Source organism: Stenella coeruleoalba (assembly GCF_951394435.1).
Source record: "Stenella coeruleoalba genome assembly, chromosome: 11".
Classification (NCBI taxonomy): Eukaryota; Metazoa; Chordata; class Mammalia; order Artiodactyla; family Delphinidae; genus Stenella; species Stenella coeruleoalba.
In genome coordinates, this window is record NC_137157.1 from 37,525,069 (window position 1) to 37,543,337 (window position 18,269).

At 33.6% G+C, this 18,269-nt stretch overlaps 1 protein-coding gene across 2 annotated transcripts in view; it reads left to right on the forward strand.

Moving 5' to 3' along the window:
• Positions 1-18,269, forward strand: part of PPFIA2 (PTPRF interacting protein alpha 2) — a 474,947-nt gene that overhangs the window by 442,988 nt on the left and 13,690 nt on the right. Inside the window, exons 24-28 of one of the 2 annotated variants that reach the window (XM_079936903.1) lie at positions 4,753-4,815; positions 6,067-6,096; positions 7,683-7,858; positions 11,731-11,828; positions 17,866-18,041. In XM_079936903.1, coding sequence (XP_079793029.1) covers positions 4,753-4,815; positions 6,067-6,096; positions 7,683-7,858; positions 11,731-11,828; positions 17,866-18,041 — 543 coding nt within the window. Of the gene's footprint in view, positions 1-4,752; positions 4,816-6,066; positions 6,097-7,664; positions 7,859-11,730; positions 11,829-17,865; positions 18,042-18,269 lie in introns of both variants that reach the window. The other variant, XM_079936902.1, reaches the window with a different exon arrangement.

Consider the following 18,269-nt stretch of genomic DNA (forward strand, 5'->3'; position numbering starts at 1 on the left):
CACATAGTTCTGATCCTACAAGATTTTCCGTGTGTTTAGGTTTGGGTTTGGTTTCTAAGAAAGATGTATCTTGTTCATTCACTCAAGTTCTAAGAGGAAAAAACAAGATACTTAGATTTTTTCTTTTTAAACTGAACAGAACTCTCCCTCCTTTTCTGTCTAGACGAAATGGGCTAACATTAGAAAATTCTAATGTTTACATTTATTATTATTATATTATTTACATTTATTATATCTTTGGGCCAGCCCTAATCTTCCAGCTTTCTGTTTCCTCTTCCTAAGCTACAGTTACTGTAGAAGGCCTCTTACAAAATAGAATAGAGATGGAGATATCTATCAGGTAATTGAAATATTTGGTTAAAGAGGTGTGTCATAAAGAATAAATAAATACTTTAAATATTTTATCTTAAGTAAAAATATGTAAATGTTCAGGCATTTGCAAATTTAGATGAAACCCTAGGACTTTTCTTTGAGTATAATTTCCAATGCCTGGAGTTTCACATTATGTTTATTTGATAACTTCATCCATTAAACATCTTCAATTTTTAAAATTTGAGTTTCTTTTTAAAGTGATAACTTGAAGATACTTGAAAAGCTATGTGAGCGCAGAATCCTCCTGGAAATTTACAACTTCTTCCCCAGACTTTGCTGAAGTTGTATCTCACTGACAATGTGCTTTAAGATTTACCTTTATCTGGTCTTTCCAAATAATTCAACTTAGTGCTCATACATGAGCCAAGTTTATTTAATTTTGGCTCTATGTAATATTTATTTAAATTGCCTAATTTTTTAAAAAGTGCAGTGGAAGTAGACAGGTTTGGGAACAAATATAAATGATCTTTAGTAAACATAGAATTCAGCAAATTTGAGCAGACACGTAAGGCATAAGATAGGCTTCAGCACAATGTACGGGGAAAATAGCATTTATTAAACTAAAGATTTACTTGGGTAGAGATTGTTTAATGAAAATTCTAGTGAAATTGTAGTAACAGCCAACATCAGTGGAGTACTTACTAATGAAAATTCTAGTGAAATTGTAGTAACAGCCAACATCAGTGGAGTACTTACTAAGTATCAGTCCCTGTTCTAAGTGTTCTACATGCAATAACTCATTTCTCAGGACAATGCTATGAGATGGGTACTTTTTTGACATCTATTTTACAAATGGGAAAAACTGATGAACAGAGAGGTTAAATGACTTGTCTAAGGTCACACCCCAGGTTGTTTTGCCCCATAGTCTATGCTCCTAACAAGTGTGCTCTCCTGCTTCTTGAACTCTACCAGTTTTCCTTCTTCTTTGCAACATTCTTCCAGTCTACTTTGGGTCCACTTTTCATTGTTACTAACCTCCTAAGCCTCAACCTTTAATATAAATAAGGTGAAATATAATTGTGTAAAACTAGTCTTATTATAATGAGAAATATTTCTCTTCTTATGGTGAGAAATATCAATTCAGATAAGGGAAAAATGTGGATCTAGGCCATTTTGAAAGTGAAAAGTAAATTTCAAATTAATTTACTTTGTAATTCAATTATAAAATAAAAAATTCTTCAAAATGACTTATGTAGTAACAGAAGTTACTTCTAGCTAGGTAAAGTTTAGAATTATTCTGAGGTCTGGCTGGTTTACTTATTTTGTATTTCTAACAGCAAGAGAATTATTTTCCTCCAATTAATTTTCATGAGTTATCCCTTAAACTCATTTTTTCCTTAAACTCATTTTAATATTAATTTTTATATCATAATTCTGTCCTAAATGATTTAATTAGTTAAGTGCTTTAATTCTCAACATCCTTTAGGAATTTTCCTGCTAGATCTCATTTGATAATACTATCTGAATACTCTACTCCATCTGGACTAAGGTGAGGCCAGCAAGGCACCTCAAATAAAATTGAATGAGACACTCACTGTCAGTACCGACCTTGCACTTGCATGATCCTGAAAGTGAGTGCTTCTTTAAATGTAGCCCCCTTGACACCTCACCTACCTCATCCTAGTCCCAGCCCTGTATCAGAATATATTACATCATAATTTTAAATTATTTGTATTTTTTCTAGTATGAGTATGCACTTTTAGTCTACTTAATGGATGTAGATTCTAAAATTTAGAGAGGTTTAGGAAATGTCCTGGGTAGTTACTGAGAAGTGGCACTGCTAGAACTCAAGCCTCTTGATTATAATTTGGTAAATTTCCAGATAGTTAAAATTTTAGAAATCATTTGCTAGACTCAAATGGTATTCGCCACAAAAAAAAAAAAAAAAAGAAGAAGAAGAAAAAAAGTCTACTGGTTTGCATTCTCCAGCTCAGATACTGGGGGTTGCAGCGTGCACTGATGTAAATGATTTTCAGTGGCTCTTAGAAAACCACAACCAAATTATATGATACTTGTCCTTTATGCTTTTCCAAGCTACTTTTTGCATTGTCTTTATCCTTGGACCCAAGGCACCAGAGTCCTTTGGTTGCTCAAAGCGTCCCACTCTAGCTATTCTCTAAGATGTGCTCTTTGCTGAAACACTCATGCTCTAAAGCACCCTTTTATGACTTACCCTGTTGAAAGTTCCATCCTTTAAACTGGTGGTAAAAAGAAATAAATCTGAATAATTGACTTACTACACATGGGTTTGCTTATAAAATAAACTTGTTAAAACCTCACCTCATGCCTAACTGATTGGGTTGTTTAGAAGTCATTTTATGGATTACTTTACAAGACTCTAGAGCAGGCAGTGCTTCTCAGAAGTAAAACTGCAGAGCATAAGTGAACAGCTAACTTACAACTTCAGAAAGTTTCGCAACCATATTTTAGAAAATTGCCCTGGATATATACTCATGTTGCATGTAAAGATAAGATAAAGCCATAGCTTGCAGAGTCCTACTCACCCCAGAATATGGTGATAGACTGGCAAATATAGACTTTAACCTGTGAAAGAGATTATACATGTATGTATTCTAGTATGAAATAATACTGGTCAAGTTTCTTATAGAAGGAGGGAGATCTTCATTGTTTGGATTCACAATCAAGGTCGAATCCTTAGAAATCATTGTAAAACAATCTGGCTTAAATGAATTTCCTCTCAGGTAACCATCACTGAAGCTCATGTTAAACAGTATAGCCACTCAGGCAAAACACTGTTGTCACTGGGTGTAAAGGGAATGTGACAGATGATTGTAAAATTATTTTTAGCATAGTACACGGCTCAAAAATTCAGTAAAAGCAATTTCTGCCAAATGATTTAATGATTCATATATTCATACACAACTTTCTCTTTATAATGAGCACCATTCCTGGAACCTAGGGATAGAAGGGAGGGGCATTTAATGACATGGATGGCTGCTGTATTCTCAGTATATTTTACGGATGTGCACGGTTTTATCTTTTAGGAAAAAATTCATATATGCTCAAAATTCCAAAATGGTAGGAGAATGAGAATTCTTTACATATATATGATGCTTATCCTTTGAGATTTTATGCCCATATTATTTATTATAATTATAAATATTTACTACTCAACTCTGTTTTGTTACACAACTATATATATGAGTAACTCTCTTATACATGAGATTTATCTTATGTCAAATTATATTCATCAATTTAGTTTATATGTAGTTATTTTAAAAATTATATTAAATTACATTATTTATGATAGAAAATAAGTCAACATGGTACTATGTGTTGGTAGAAAAGGCAAGAGAGAATTATGGTGATGACTTATGTCGGGGTATCAACTTTGCTACTTCCAATTCTTTGAAACTAGACCCCTTCCAAAACAAGTAACAAGCAATACATAAGATTAAATTCCACTGTAACTATAGAATTGATGTGCTTGGACAACATTGAAATGTTCATAAATATTTCCCAGTGAAATGGTGGAATTTGATGGGAGGTGGTTCCCAGTGATCTGTATGTTACTGAGTGGACTTTGGTCTAGAAATTGTATGTATTAATACTTCAGTGTATAAAACAAACATCATGGGTTGTTTTATTTAGAAGGCAAATGAGACTTCATAATAGAATAGTGCCTGCTAGAGGGAAAATTTCCTTTTACATCTATAATAGTGAAGGATACTGCTAAAAAATTAGGAAACCTAGGTTTTGTGACTTCTGACAATATTTAGTGGAAAAATACCTATTATTAACTCCAAAATAGCATTTCTCTTCTTTTTTCTCTATAAGAATATAGGAAAACAACATATTTACTGAACTGTAAAAGGAAGCGGTCATTTGGGAAAAGCTGATATTGGTTTCCAAACAGTTTATGATAGAGCTTTCAGCTTTGTATTTACAACCAGTTTTCTCTTTCCAAGGACTTTGAAGGATTAAAACTTTGTGAACAAAATATAGGTAATAACACAACAAAATACATGTGCCTTTGTTTACTGAAGAAAAAAATAAAAATATTCTTCTACAGATCAAATTTATTCAGTTCTCCATGATTACAAAAAGTGGATCCAATAGCCGCATACCACTGAAATGCAAATTTTGATTAAGCCTTTTTCCTGATTAATAATTACAGAAGTATCATTTTAAATCTATCACATGTGAGCTTCACAGCATGCCTCTTTCTATTTAATCTTTTGAAGTAGAAGAAAAAGACAGCTATGAGAAACTAGCAATGCTGTCTCTTGTGCATGCTATAGAAGCAAGAGCATGGTCGTGTTACTGTGGTACCATTAACTTACAGTGGTGCTGCGTTTCTTCTTTACCACTGCTTCCCTCCCATGGATCCCACTGCTTCCCTCTGGGCCTCCTCACTAGCCTTCAGGCAACGTTTGGGTGACCCATGAAGAAATGGAAAATCTTGCAGCTCCAGCAAAAACGGTTAGTCTTTACAGCTTTGTTGAACATGAAGAAAGTTATTTTGCTACTATTTGGATGGAAAAGCTATTTTGTTTGTGTAGATCAGAGTAAATGGGGTATGTTTACATAGTAATATGCAATGATAACTAACATTCTTCATTATGGTTTTATTTCACTGACCCTAGACATTTTTAAATGAAGCCGTACTAGATTGGCATAATGTGGTTAATATAAGAGTTTGTAACATGCAAACAATAATCAAGAATTTAATGACACTTATTTATACATTTTGCAACATTGAAAAGTTTTGATAACAAATATCAATTAAGATTGAACATATTCACAGGTAATGCATGTTACCAAGCCCAATTAAATTTGTAATAGAATGTGTAGATTGAATGCTCATTTTAAATATAATTATTTAGTTTCTTGTACTTTACCATTCTGAAATACAGAGCTTCCTCCTCCCACCCGCATGCAAAGTGTTCATTTAGTATTAAAAGCACAGACTTAAAAAATTCATCGTGACTCATTGTAATTGTCAGCTTTTAAAAATATATTACATATAATCATTTCTCATTTAAAGTAACAAAGTTGGGCATGCCATGCATTTTATTATGAGCAACTTATTTTTAATTTAATGTCCTTTTAATTTTATTCCTCTTTGAAAAATTGATTATCTAGTTTCTGATGAATAAAAATGCCAATGTTGTGTGCTAATTACATTTTTAGTTTGTTGTGCTTGGTCTTTTCTTGTTTAGCTTTGTTTGTTGTTGATTCTTACTGAAACCCATTCGATTACCACAAAGTTTTGTTAGAAGGATGCAGTTACTTTGTCCACTCCATTAATTTACTTTATATAAGATTTATCCATCATATGTATGTATACACATTTATGTATCGTATATTTGTATGTATATAATCAGAAATTTTTGTCATAACTTATTACATTTGTAAAATCCCACACTTTTAAGAATTAGAAAAGGTTTGGAATGACCAGATCAAATGTATCATGAAAATTCCATATGTTGTATGTGTGTGCATTTAATTAGAATAAATTAGAAACTGTGTAGGTGCCTTTTTAGTTGCCCTTGAACTGCTCTATTGATTACTGTGGATCTGAATAAGGATCTGTGTACTTATTTGTCTGTGTCTTAATTAACATTTTTAATAACAAAGCAATTTTGCTTCTACTAGCAAAAATTTACTGTATTAATTTGAGATTAATTTATCTTTATCTGCTTTATTAATCATTTCCTGCTGCTAACACAGAAAGAATCTGAGGAAGGAAGCTGGGCCCAGGTAGGAAATTCATGTGCTTTAAAACAATATCATTTAGTAGGCTATAAGGATATAAAGTAAGAAAATTGTATGTCATAATATTATAAGTCTTCACTTAGCTTAAGATTAGGCTAATCATGTATTTGACTTTATTATGTTGACTACTATAAGGTCTTTTAAAATCACCATATTTTGCAAAGAAGATGATCATCATTTTATACCTGGCCTCTTTTGAAAGGAAAATTTCATTTCTCCTTTAAAAGAATGAACTATAACTTAAATTTCTTGGAAATCACCCCTGAATATATTTAATCAGGAATCATTTATGTTGGTTGTAAGCGGGGAGGGGAGATTTCAAAAAACTTATTTGGAATCACCTATTCTTTAAAGTATAATGGAAAGTGTGTGAGAAATGGAGTTGGAGGGACATGTGTTAGCCTTGCGACTACACGTCAGAAGTCACTCCCATTTATTGAGATGGCATATGAGCTAAGCATCTGTACTTTGAACAAACATATATGCTTGGAAGGAAGCTGTTCCTTTTTCAACATTTCTGCATGTTTATTACTAAAAGAATTAATGTGTGTTATAGGTAATGTGATTCAAACTTTGACTGTAAGAAAAATTTTTGTAGTTATTACTAGGACCTACATTTAAACATTGAGTAAATTAGGGTTGCATTAGGTTTTTATTTTAGTGAGAATTTCATTTTTTAAGAACACACAAAATAAAGGGAACACCTAGATTTTCATTAGAAATACATGTTATAATTGTGAATTTGTTGTTTGATAAGGAACTAAATAGAAGACATTATCAAATTAATAGAGATTAATAGTTTTTTTTAAAATTGCTTTAGAGATGATGGTTGATTTTGGTTTTCATTTTGGCTTTTAAGAACAGTGGTAAGATCAGTTCATATTGTTATATTAAAGAATTAGATTGTCTTAGAGTTTGATCATGCTCTGCTTCTTTAAGTGCAGAGTCTGTATTGATTGATATCTATGAAAGACTGACTGCATCAATTTTTATAGAATACGGGCTGCATGCCTCACTAGGTAACAACAATGGCCACATAAAGCTTCAGCATTCTATCTCTCTAGCCTTGTGCCTCCTTTCTCTATTCATTTACTGAGTTTTCTATTTTGACATCAAGATTTGCCATTACACCATGGCAATGGTAATAGTAGCATTGAAGAGAAGGAAATGGTGGCGTATTGGCTAACAGATAAAAATAAAATAAGTTGAATTAAATAAATCTATCAATACAAAGAAAGGATCTTTAAGCTCAGCATTTGTATTATATCATTCATTTTAGCTTTTGAATTAAAATGCATATTTGTATAAAATGTAATTCCTTTTGAGCAAAACAAAGTGAACCTAATCATTCTCTTTAGGCAAGGACCTTGATACATGTACCCAGAGTTCCACTTTGTACCAAAATAAATCAAATATTTAGAGGCTAAATATTATTTCTACTTTGTTTCAATATACCATAGGAATTAAATATCAATTATAATGATAGCCCATACCCTCCAATTACCGTCTCATTTTATTGGCTAAGAAACTTGACTGCTATAAAACAATTCTAGTGTCCGGTTTTCCTACAGACCCTGGCATATGGAGATATGAACCACGAGTGGATTGGAAACGAATGGCTTCCCAGCCTGGGGTTACCTCAATACAGAAGTTATTTTATGGAATGCTTGGTAGATGCAAGAATGTTAGATCACCTAACAAAAAAAGATCTCCGTGTCCATTTAAAAATGGTGGATAGTTTCCATCGGTACGTTTTTTTCCAAAAAGTAATTAAAGTGAAAAATAAATAACTGTGTATATTACTAGAACATAAAGATATTTAAGAAATATAGAATATGTGCTCTTTGAAACATCTGTGTACATCAACTTGGCAAAGTATCTTTATGCAACAAATTGCAGGGACTATCTAATGTAGAGCTGGGTGCATATTACATGCCCAAAGTTTATGGAACTGGAGAGTACAAAATTCTCATACAGCATAGATCTTTTTTTCCCCTGTATCTGTAGGAAATTTCATGTTTGTGATTTGTATCTATATATGTTTTAATATTAGAAAATTATTTATTAAGAATAAAATCATCAGTCTCAACTATATATGGAGTTATAAATTATATAACTTAGGGATATACTAGAAAAAAATTTGAGAAGGAATTCCCTTCTGAAGAAAATTTTTGTTTTTGTGTAAACCTTTTAGTGCTTTTGCTTATTTGTACATTAATTTTCAGGAAAAAAAATACTGAATGGGTTATGAGACATTGGTAAGAGCACAGATAAATGAAAGGCAAATGAAAATTAGTTTTTCAAGTTGCTTATCATCTAGGGAGTAAAAAAATGGTTGTTAAAATGCCATGTCATAAATGTTATGTTGTAGCCGGATCTCTTCGTAGGTTATCTGCAGAATCTGTATTATGATTATTTTATATACAGTTAGTTATTATAATAAATTAATAAATATAAATCTAGACAATTTGGGAAACTGTGTTCACATCCTGTCCAACATTTAATTAGTGATGGAAATTAAAATGGTATAAAAATCATATAGGTTAATGACTAAAGTTAGGATAAAGAGATAATAATTGAGATTCTTCAGTCAAATTTATCAAAATGTTTTGAATCTTAACACAGTTGTTTACACTGTTGGATTAAATTTAGTAGAGATAAATATAACATCGTTTTTAAAAACCATTAAAATGCTGGATGGGGAATTCATGATTTAAAAGCAGTTCAAGTGAAAAAGATGTGATTTATAGTTGACACAAAAATCTCAGTTCTGGTTAATGGCTTGACAGGGCATAGCTAGACTGTGTTTATTGGCAGGCACAATGAAAGTCCTCTCATGTGGTGAGATAACAATAAGAAACTGTATTAATTTATGGACATTAAATTGTTTTTGATAAAGTGGTAAAAATCTGGGGGAAAGGAAGGAATTAAAGAAATTTAGCTTGGATAAGGGAAGACTTTAGATAAATTTTCTTATGTTTTAATATTATGTGATAGAGTAATATTTGCTGTCTTGAACATGTGCTTTTCTAGTACAAATAGGTATAGATAATAGGGTGAGTGATTTATGTTCAACAGAAAATACAACTTTGTATCACTCTCAATTGCTCTATAGTACACACATTGTGAGGTAGTGAGTTCCCTGTCACTGAACATTTAGGGCCTCAAATTTTGTGTGGTTGCAATAGACTTTTAAATATTAGAATTTTTGATGACACACTTGGGCCTGTTTTCTATTCTTCACTGGATCAACTTTTAATTGCTTTATTATTATAGTAGAAATGATTCATCCGGAGATCAAGTTTTCTTTTTTAAAAAATAAAAATTACTCAAATGGCAGGGTTCTTGTTTGTTCTGGGAAATACACAAGCTTCATCTTTATGCTATGCTTAGCTCTGACTTAAAGCAAGTAATACTTTACTGCATATGGCATCCCATTGTCTTTACAGCCCAGTTTTCCATCTGACAAGACATTGTTGTAACAACATATATCCTTTTTATAGCACAATTTTACATTACATACAAAAATTGGGCAGAAGTTAGGCAAGACCCAGTGGTTTAACCTCAAGCTGGCTAATGTCTATGATGGTTTTTACATCAGTATTATCTGGTATTCCACTGAATTAGTTTGCTTGGGCTAGCATGACAAAATAACATAGATGGGTGGCTTAAACAACAGAAATTTATTTTCTCAAAGTTCTGGAATCTAGAAAACAAAGATCAAGGTGTCAGCATTATTGGTTTCTTCTCCTTGGCTTGCAGATAGCTGCCTTCTCACTGTGTCCTCACATCATCTTTCCTGTGTGTGTGTGTACTTCCCAGGTTTCTCTGTGTGTCCAAATTTCCTCTTATAAGGACACCAGTCATACTGGATTAAGGCATACCCTGATGATCTGATTTTAACTTAATTACCTCTTTTAAGACCCAGTCTCCCGTCACAGTCACATCCTGAAGTATTGGGCGTTAGGGCTTCGTTGTAAGAATTTGGGGAAACACAGTTTATCCCATAACAGCAATTAATGCAGATTTCTTTCCATTTTCCTCTGATTCTGAAATATTTGAACTCAGCATTGTTCTTATTAAAATGCAGGGCTTAGAAATGAATCCAGCACTTAAGAGCAGCCTGGCCAATGTGTATGTCTAAATTTGTCTATAATTCTAAACATTTAAGAAATCACTAATATTCAGTGCTCTTTGTTCTTGAGGCCTAGAGGTTCTTTTTACCTATTATACTCTTCCACATCCTTTATATATAATATCAGTAAGTCTTCTTTCTTCTCTCTGAACATCTCTGGTTTCTAGATTTTCTTTTCATGCTTTTCTTTGTCCTTAGTGGGACCTTTATTTTGACAGCATTTCTTCTTCAACTAATTTCCCTGTCCCCTAGAATTACCTATTTTCCCCAACTCTTGTGTTACTTCCAGATTATTCTCTCTTAAACCAAAACCTTTTATTGTCATTTTTATCCTCCTGTGAAAATTGTCCAATAATTTTTATCACCTTGATGTGTTCTACACTTACTCTGAATGCAAACTTTCCTTAATGTAACCCCATTCTCCATATAAAATCTTATTCCTCCTAACTTCCTGGCATAGATCTTCACTGTGGACAGAGGATCTATCACCACACATTTAACATTTCATCAGCCATCCTATGTTCATGGTGTTCCATATCCTTTACTAACCCTCCCTTTGCCTGATCCTTTAAGGATCAGTCAGTTTTCTTCTCTTCCACAATATCCTTTCCACATAGAGTTTCAATATCTGCTGACTTGTTCCTTTCACATATTTCTGTATCACTTAGAGTTGGTGGCTATTCATTTTGATATTTGGTTCTGTATGTTATCACTTAACTCATTCATCTTTTTATTATTTATTTATAAATTTATTTATTTATTTATTATTTTTGGCTGCGTTGTGTCTTCGTTGCTGTGCTCAGGCTTTCTCTAGTTGTGACGAGCGGGGGCTACTCTTTGTTGCGGTGTGCAGGCTACTTATTGTGGTGGCTTCTCTCATTGCAGAGCACGGGCTCTAGGTGTGCGGGCTTCAGTAGTTGTGGCACGTGGGCTCAGTAGTTGTGGCTCATAGGCTCTAGAGCGCAGGCTCAGTAGTTGTGGTGCATGGGCTTAGTTGTTCCGTGGCATGTGCGATCTTCCTGGACCAGGACTCAAACCTGTGTCATTCTTAACCACTGTGCCACCAGAGAAGCCCTCATTCATGTTCTTATATTATTTTTCTCATCAGCTAAAAAGAAGAGTATCCCTTTCTTATAATTTCCTTCTTGTCTCCATAATAGTGACTCTTTTCAAAGGAGTAAAATGTTCATTTGTCTTCAAACAATGTTGAAATAGCCTAATGGAAAACAAAGACATGTGGATGAACAACATAATCCAAGATTTATTTTAAGACTATGGTTATTTTAAAAATATATTTTTTTTACCCCTTAGAAACACTGTGTGCTTAGAATAACTATAATTTTAATTCCCTCCAATTCTAAAGGATTTAATTACAAATGGAATTTATTAACCTGTTGCCTGAAGAAGTAGTGCATAGTGTTGACTATGCTTAATCATCTACTGAGTAAACTAAATGTGTTTTCTCCTTTAAAAAAAAATAACAGAACAAGTTTACAATATGGAATTATGTGCTTAAAGAGGTTGAATTATGACCGAAAAGAACTAGAAAGAAGACGAGAAGCAAGCCAACATGAAATAAAAGGTAATATGTCTTTCTTTCATATCAAATGCCTTTTTTTTTCTGGGATTTTTAGCTTTCACTTTTATGAACCTAAAATGCTGTATGCATTACAATTGTCATTAAGTAACATAAGTATTCAGCTAGAAGAGTGTCATCATTATTTCTTTTTCATTACTTTTCTGATTAAAACTCAGAAAAGGATATCATCACTTTATAAGATAGATATCCCACTTGGGGAATATTTTTGATTTTCTGAATTGAGATTTATTCCTCTGAACCTATTGCTTATATATACTGTTTATCGTAAACATGCCTCCACATAGTTTTGTCAGACTTTTTATAGAACATTCTCATTATGATTCAGAGAAACATGGTATATAATTTATTTATAGCAGTTTATCCCTGGTTTGCATCATTTGAATTCTATTTCAGTGACCAGATATTTTATTTTTGTAATATAGTTGTTGAAATTATACAGGGATTTTTATATAGAAGTTACAGAGGGAATTTTCCCCTATAAATGAGACTAGTCCATTAATAATTTTAGCTAGGAATGATTTTAGAAACATTACTAACTGCTGCAACAGTTGTTTGTACAAACCAGTAAGACACTTCCTATAACAGACTTTAGAAAAGTACTGTATTTAGTAATTAACTCTTTAAATGTTGAGCAGTACCTTAATATACAGGGGAAATAATTGTTTAAAAAGAACAACATGTTAGACTTTATACTTGTTAGAGACCACTTTATTTTTATTATTGTTGTTGTTGAAGGAAAATTTAATGATTAGGTATAAGATATAAATATCTATGGGACTTTTATGGGCAAAAATCATAAGCCCTTTTATGTCTATTTATACTTTTTAATGGAAAAAAGTCTCAAATTTTTTGAAGAAAATTTTGAGTAGAAGCAAAATAAACTCCTTATATTTCTGTTTACCATTACCCAGGAGTTGATACATGGAAGCATTTCATCAAATTCAATAAGTGTTTGTACATTAATTGTTCAAAGTTAGGCACGAGTCTGTTTATTGTCATCTTCACTGCCTTTAGGGCTTACCTTAGACATGAAAATAGTATATATTACATGTTACCCTTCCTTCCCATATTAAAGTTTAGCACTGTTTTATTCTTTCAGATCACCTATCTTAGACTTCTGTAATTTTCATTTGTGATAAATATTGTCAGAACTCACTTTTATCTTTGGCAGTTCTTGGACAGTACATTAGTTAGAGTGGAATGGGTTTGAATGCCTGTGAAGGTGATTGATTAAAAGTATTTTTCTATATATGGTTCATTGGAGAGTAGACAGACACACAATGGATTTCTTGTAACACTCCATTTGACTCATTACCTAGGAGCAAGAAGGTGTTCTTCCATTATCAAAATTGGGTTATTTGATTTCACTTTATTTTGGGGACCCAGGAAATTGCAAGCTGTTTTTAGAGCACTGCTGTTCAGTTGAATTGAAATTGGGAACTAATTGGCCAAATAAAGACACCAAAAGGAAGTCTGTGCTTGACCTAACAGAGATGTTTTAGCACACAAATAGATTTTACCCGTGGGATACCTGTTTCTGGTTTTCTTTTCTGAAGCATTTTTTCCAATTAGATTTTATTATGCTTGGTCTCATCACATGAAATGCTTCTTATGTAGACAGATGATTTGGCACTACATCAAATATTATATTAGTATTTGGCAATTGCTAGTTAGAGTGTAGCTCTGAGAAAAGCTGCCAGGATTCACTATGATTATACACAGGCAACTCCATGTGTGATGTAGCTGTGAGTGAGATCATACATAGCCCATTTCCTGTAACTGATCTGATGACATTTACAGGAATAACTCTTGACTGTGACTAGGGGTCTCTGTTATTATCTGAAGTGTTAATTAACCTGGACCTTAATGAACAGCTTTCTGAAGTGAAGAGACCATGTGAATATCAAAATCTGTAAGCATTTAATTTGTTGCTAGGAAACAGTCAACACTGATCTCTAGACATTTATTGTTTAGGTCAAGAGGATCCTTACAAAGCTTTAAAGTCAGAGCATAAAATGTGCTTGGAAACAGATTTATAGAAAGGGATCTGATTTACAAAATGAAAAGAAAAACAAAACTGTGTTGTTCTGAAGAAGAGAGTTTGGTATTAGTGTCTTATTTACCTTTACCCTGTAAATAAATGGATTATTTTATACTTATTATTTCATGAATAACTACAGATATGGCAATGGAATTTTTGGTAGACGCATATTTGCAGAAATATGGTAACTACAAAATATGTCATAGGCTATCAAAATACAAATCCAGCTCCAGAAAAGAACAAATACTTCCTATTTGCAAATCCATTTAGTGTAAAGAAAACTCCACATTTTTGTTGAACTATTGTCCCATTATTTTTTTTATTTTTATTTTTTTAAGGGCTTCAAATGCTTGGCTTTTTATTTATTTATTTACTTATTTATTTTTGGCTGTGTTGGGTCTTCATTTCTGTGCGAGGGCTTTCTCTAGTTGTGGCAAGCGGGGGCCACTCTTCATCGCATTGCGCAGGCCTCTCACTATTGCGGCCTCTCTTGTTGTGGAGCACAGGCTCCAGACGCGCAGGCTCAGTAGTTGTGGCTCACGGGGCTAGTTGCTCCGCGGCATGTGGGATCTTCCTAGACCAGGGCTCGAACCCGTGTCCCCTGCATTAGCAGGCAGATTCTCAACCACTGCGCCACCAGGGAAGCCCCCATTAGTTTTTTAAATGTTGCATTTAGTAAAAATAATTGGAGAACTGTTACTGCCAACCATACATACCTACCCAACTTTTGAAGTGCAAGTGTGGTATAACCAGTAGTTAGAACTAATCAGTTGCTATCAACAGCAGCTGACTAATGTAACCAAAATATAATGCCAACCAACTTACATCCTGTTTTCTGAGGTCTAATGCCTCAATGGAAAAACTAATGAATGCTCAGAGGAAAACATATACTTTAGGACTGACCAGGGAGACCCAGTGAATATATATATATAATATAAAATTTCCATAGATAGTAAGGATTATTACCAAAGTCCTTTGCTTTGCTGAAGACATGGGGAAAGAAAGAGCTGAAACTCTGAGGGAGACGATAAACATCCTACTTCCTGAAGAAATTCATTCTTTGGCTGGAGCAGGATATAGTAATGCGATTGTGGAAAGTGGGCAGTTTGAGTCTTTCCTCACATGTTTCTCATTAAACCAAATCCAAAGAGAGACTTAGGGCCTTTCTTTTGAAATAAAATTGTTCAAGCCACAATAGGAGTTAAGTAGAGGTATGTGAGGTATATATACCTTCCAGATTCATATGCAAATGCTTTACCACCACCATGGATTGGTAGAGACAAAAAGAGTACAAATTAATCTCAGGAATCTCCACTTCTGACTATAATGGAATACGTTAAATCAACCAAGAACAAGTAGAAAAACTAGATCAATCAATAAACAGCTGTTTGAAGGCAGCAGAAAGCAATTAAGACACCCTAGCCTTGAGAGGCCATGATCTTGAGAAAAAGAGGAATGTGTTGAGAGGTAAACCTGGTCATTCTCTGCTGCTTTTCCCTGTCTTACAGAACAGGGGAGGGAACATTGTAATTTAGAGGTGACAAAGCTGCCAGGTCTTGAGGAACCAAGAACCTGGAGAAACAAGAAATAAGTAAGCCTGACACTTTATGCAAAGTTCCTCTTGAGGCATTTTTCAGTCATAAAGTCAGGGATTTATATATATATATATATATATATATATACACACACACACACACACACACACACACACATATATACATATATATATATGTATATATATATATATATAAAACATGTCAAATAATGGGGCAAAATGAGGAAAACCAAAAGGAATAAAACAGAAAATATAAATATATCCACAAGTGACCCTGGATGATTTTTTTTCAGACATGGACTTTAAAACAATTGTGATTAATGTGTTAAGAAAATAGGTGACAAAATGGAAAATTTTTAATAAAGAGCTAGAATCAATATGTTAAGAAATGATTAAATGGAAATTTTAAGAAGCAGAAAGTTTAAACTGAAACTAATAATGAAATAAAAGATATATCAGTTGAAAATATCTGGCCTGAAACGTGAAAAGAAACAAAAGGATGAGTGATACAAAACAGATCATTAGAGACACTGGACACAGGGAGGAGTCTAGTATAGGTGTAATTGGAATCCCAGAAGGAGAGGTTAAGAGAGAATGAGGAAGAAGCAATAGTTGAAAAGATACTGGTGGATGGATATATATATATATATATATATATATATATATTTTTAGCGGTACGCGGGCCTCTCACTGTTGTGGCCTCTCCTGTTGCGGAGCACAGGCTCCGGATGCGCAGGCTCAGCGGCCATGGCTCATGGGCCCAGCTGCTCCGCGGCATGTGGGATCCTCCCAGACCGGGGCACGAACCCGCATCCCCTGCATTAGCAGGCGGACCCCCAACCACTGTGCCACCAGGGAAGCCCCAAAGCAGCACTATTCTTAATAACCACAGTAGAATCCACCCAAATTTCCATCAACAGTAGAAGGGATAAATTGTGACATAATCATACAATGGAATACTAAATAAACAAGCTACTGCTATTTGTCATAGCATGGGTGAACCCTATACTGAGTGAAGATACATATTGTACGACAGCATTTATAAAAAAACTAAAAAATCAGGCAAAATTAATCTGGCGTGAGCATAGTCAGAATATTGGTTATTGTTGAGGTGAGGATAATTGAGAAAGGACATGAGGGGACCTCTGTGGTGCTGAAGTATCACTTTATTGCTTTGATGTTATACACAAGAAAATCTGAATTGGTTATAAATTAATGCATTAGGACAAATTAGTAATGCTTTTGAAAAACTTAATATATAAATACTCTCCCCCCCACACACAAACACACAAAGAAGAAAATACTAATAAGATTTTTGCAGATAAGTTAAATTGGGGAAATGAACAGTTGAAGTTGAAGAATAGTTCCCAAAGTATTCTTTATACTTTTTCCGGATAAGGTATATATTTCATTCTGAAAGAAAAAAAAATTAATAGGGAAACTTACTTTTACTGTACTAGTAAATTATGGGTTTCATTTCCCTTTCTAGAAATGAAAAAAAGTTTTGATTCTTTTTTTAGAAAAAAAGTTTTAATTATTTTCTCATTTCCCCTTAAGTTCCTCAAAATTCTTTCTTTTCAATGGAACATTCTTGTCCTTCTGACTGTTTTGCTGGCTATTATGTAGTATTATGTCCACTCATAATGAGAAGGAATGTAAAAAGGATAAAATATACTTTGATATGTTATGGTCTAAAAAGGTATATATGACATTTTTCTCTAAAGGTTTTAGTTTTAGAAAATAAAATTCAAAGTGTTTTGTACCTTAGTAAAATATTGCGTTTCAACCTAAAAGGAAAAACAACTTATGACTTGAGAGTGGTTGATTTTTGGATTAGTATGTGATTGAGAAATAATGGATTGACAAAATAGTAGGGTAAGTATCAAACTATTGAGTGCCTGTTCTCTTACTATTCTGTTCTCTGACTTATTGCTTCAGATGGAAAAAAAAAAAAAGTTTCTTCTAGCCTATACACAATAGTTAGGTAGTAGTTTAAAAATGCTCTGATGAAGAACCATTTTAGATTGTCATCTTGCTCTCTTGACTGAAGAGCTGTATATGGACACAAATAAGAAACGTCCCCATCTGGTGGTAAAAGCATTGAACTTCAGACAGACCCCTAGAGCTCCAGAATGAAAACAAGAAACACTTTGAGACATTATGTTCCATGTGATGGAAATGCTCTCATTTCAGTGATAACAAACACTCTTAAAATCACAATTTTTTTTCTGGGCTAAAAGTAGAAAGGGTTAGTTATTAGAAAGGTAAATACATGTGACACAAGGAGCCAGCTGCACTAGGGAGTGGATAAAGAAGCCAGCATAAATGCTAACTTGGCCAGACGCCTGTGGCTCATTTCAGCCAGCAGTTTTTATTTACTATGCAAAATACTGCAGCCTAAAATGATGCACCTCTTTTTCTAGATGTGTTGGTGTGGAGCAATGATCGAGTTATTCGCTGGATACAAGCAATTGGACTTCGAGAATATGCAAATAATATTCTTGAAAGTGGTGTGCATGGCTCACTTATAGCCCTGGATGAGAACTTTGACTACAGCAGCTTAGCTTTATTACTACAGATTCCAACACAGAACACCCAGGCAAGCCCCTTTGTGCTGTAGTTGCACTGTGTCCTGGTTTATGTAAGGACAAAGTAAACTTTTAGGAAAAAAAAGTCGGCTGTATATTCATGATTCCTAATGGGAGTTAGTTCAACGTTTGATATATGTCACTGGGACTTTAATTTCAAGCTACTGGATTTCTAGCCAAAACAATATCATAAAATTAAGTTGAAAGGGATTTAGAAGTTATGTGGTCCAACCTCCCAC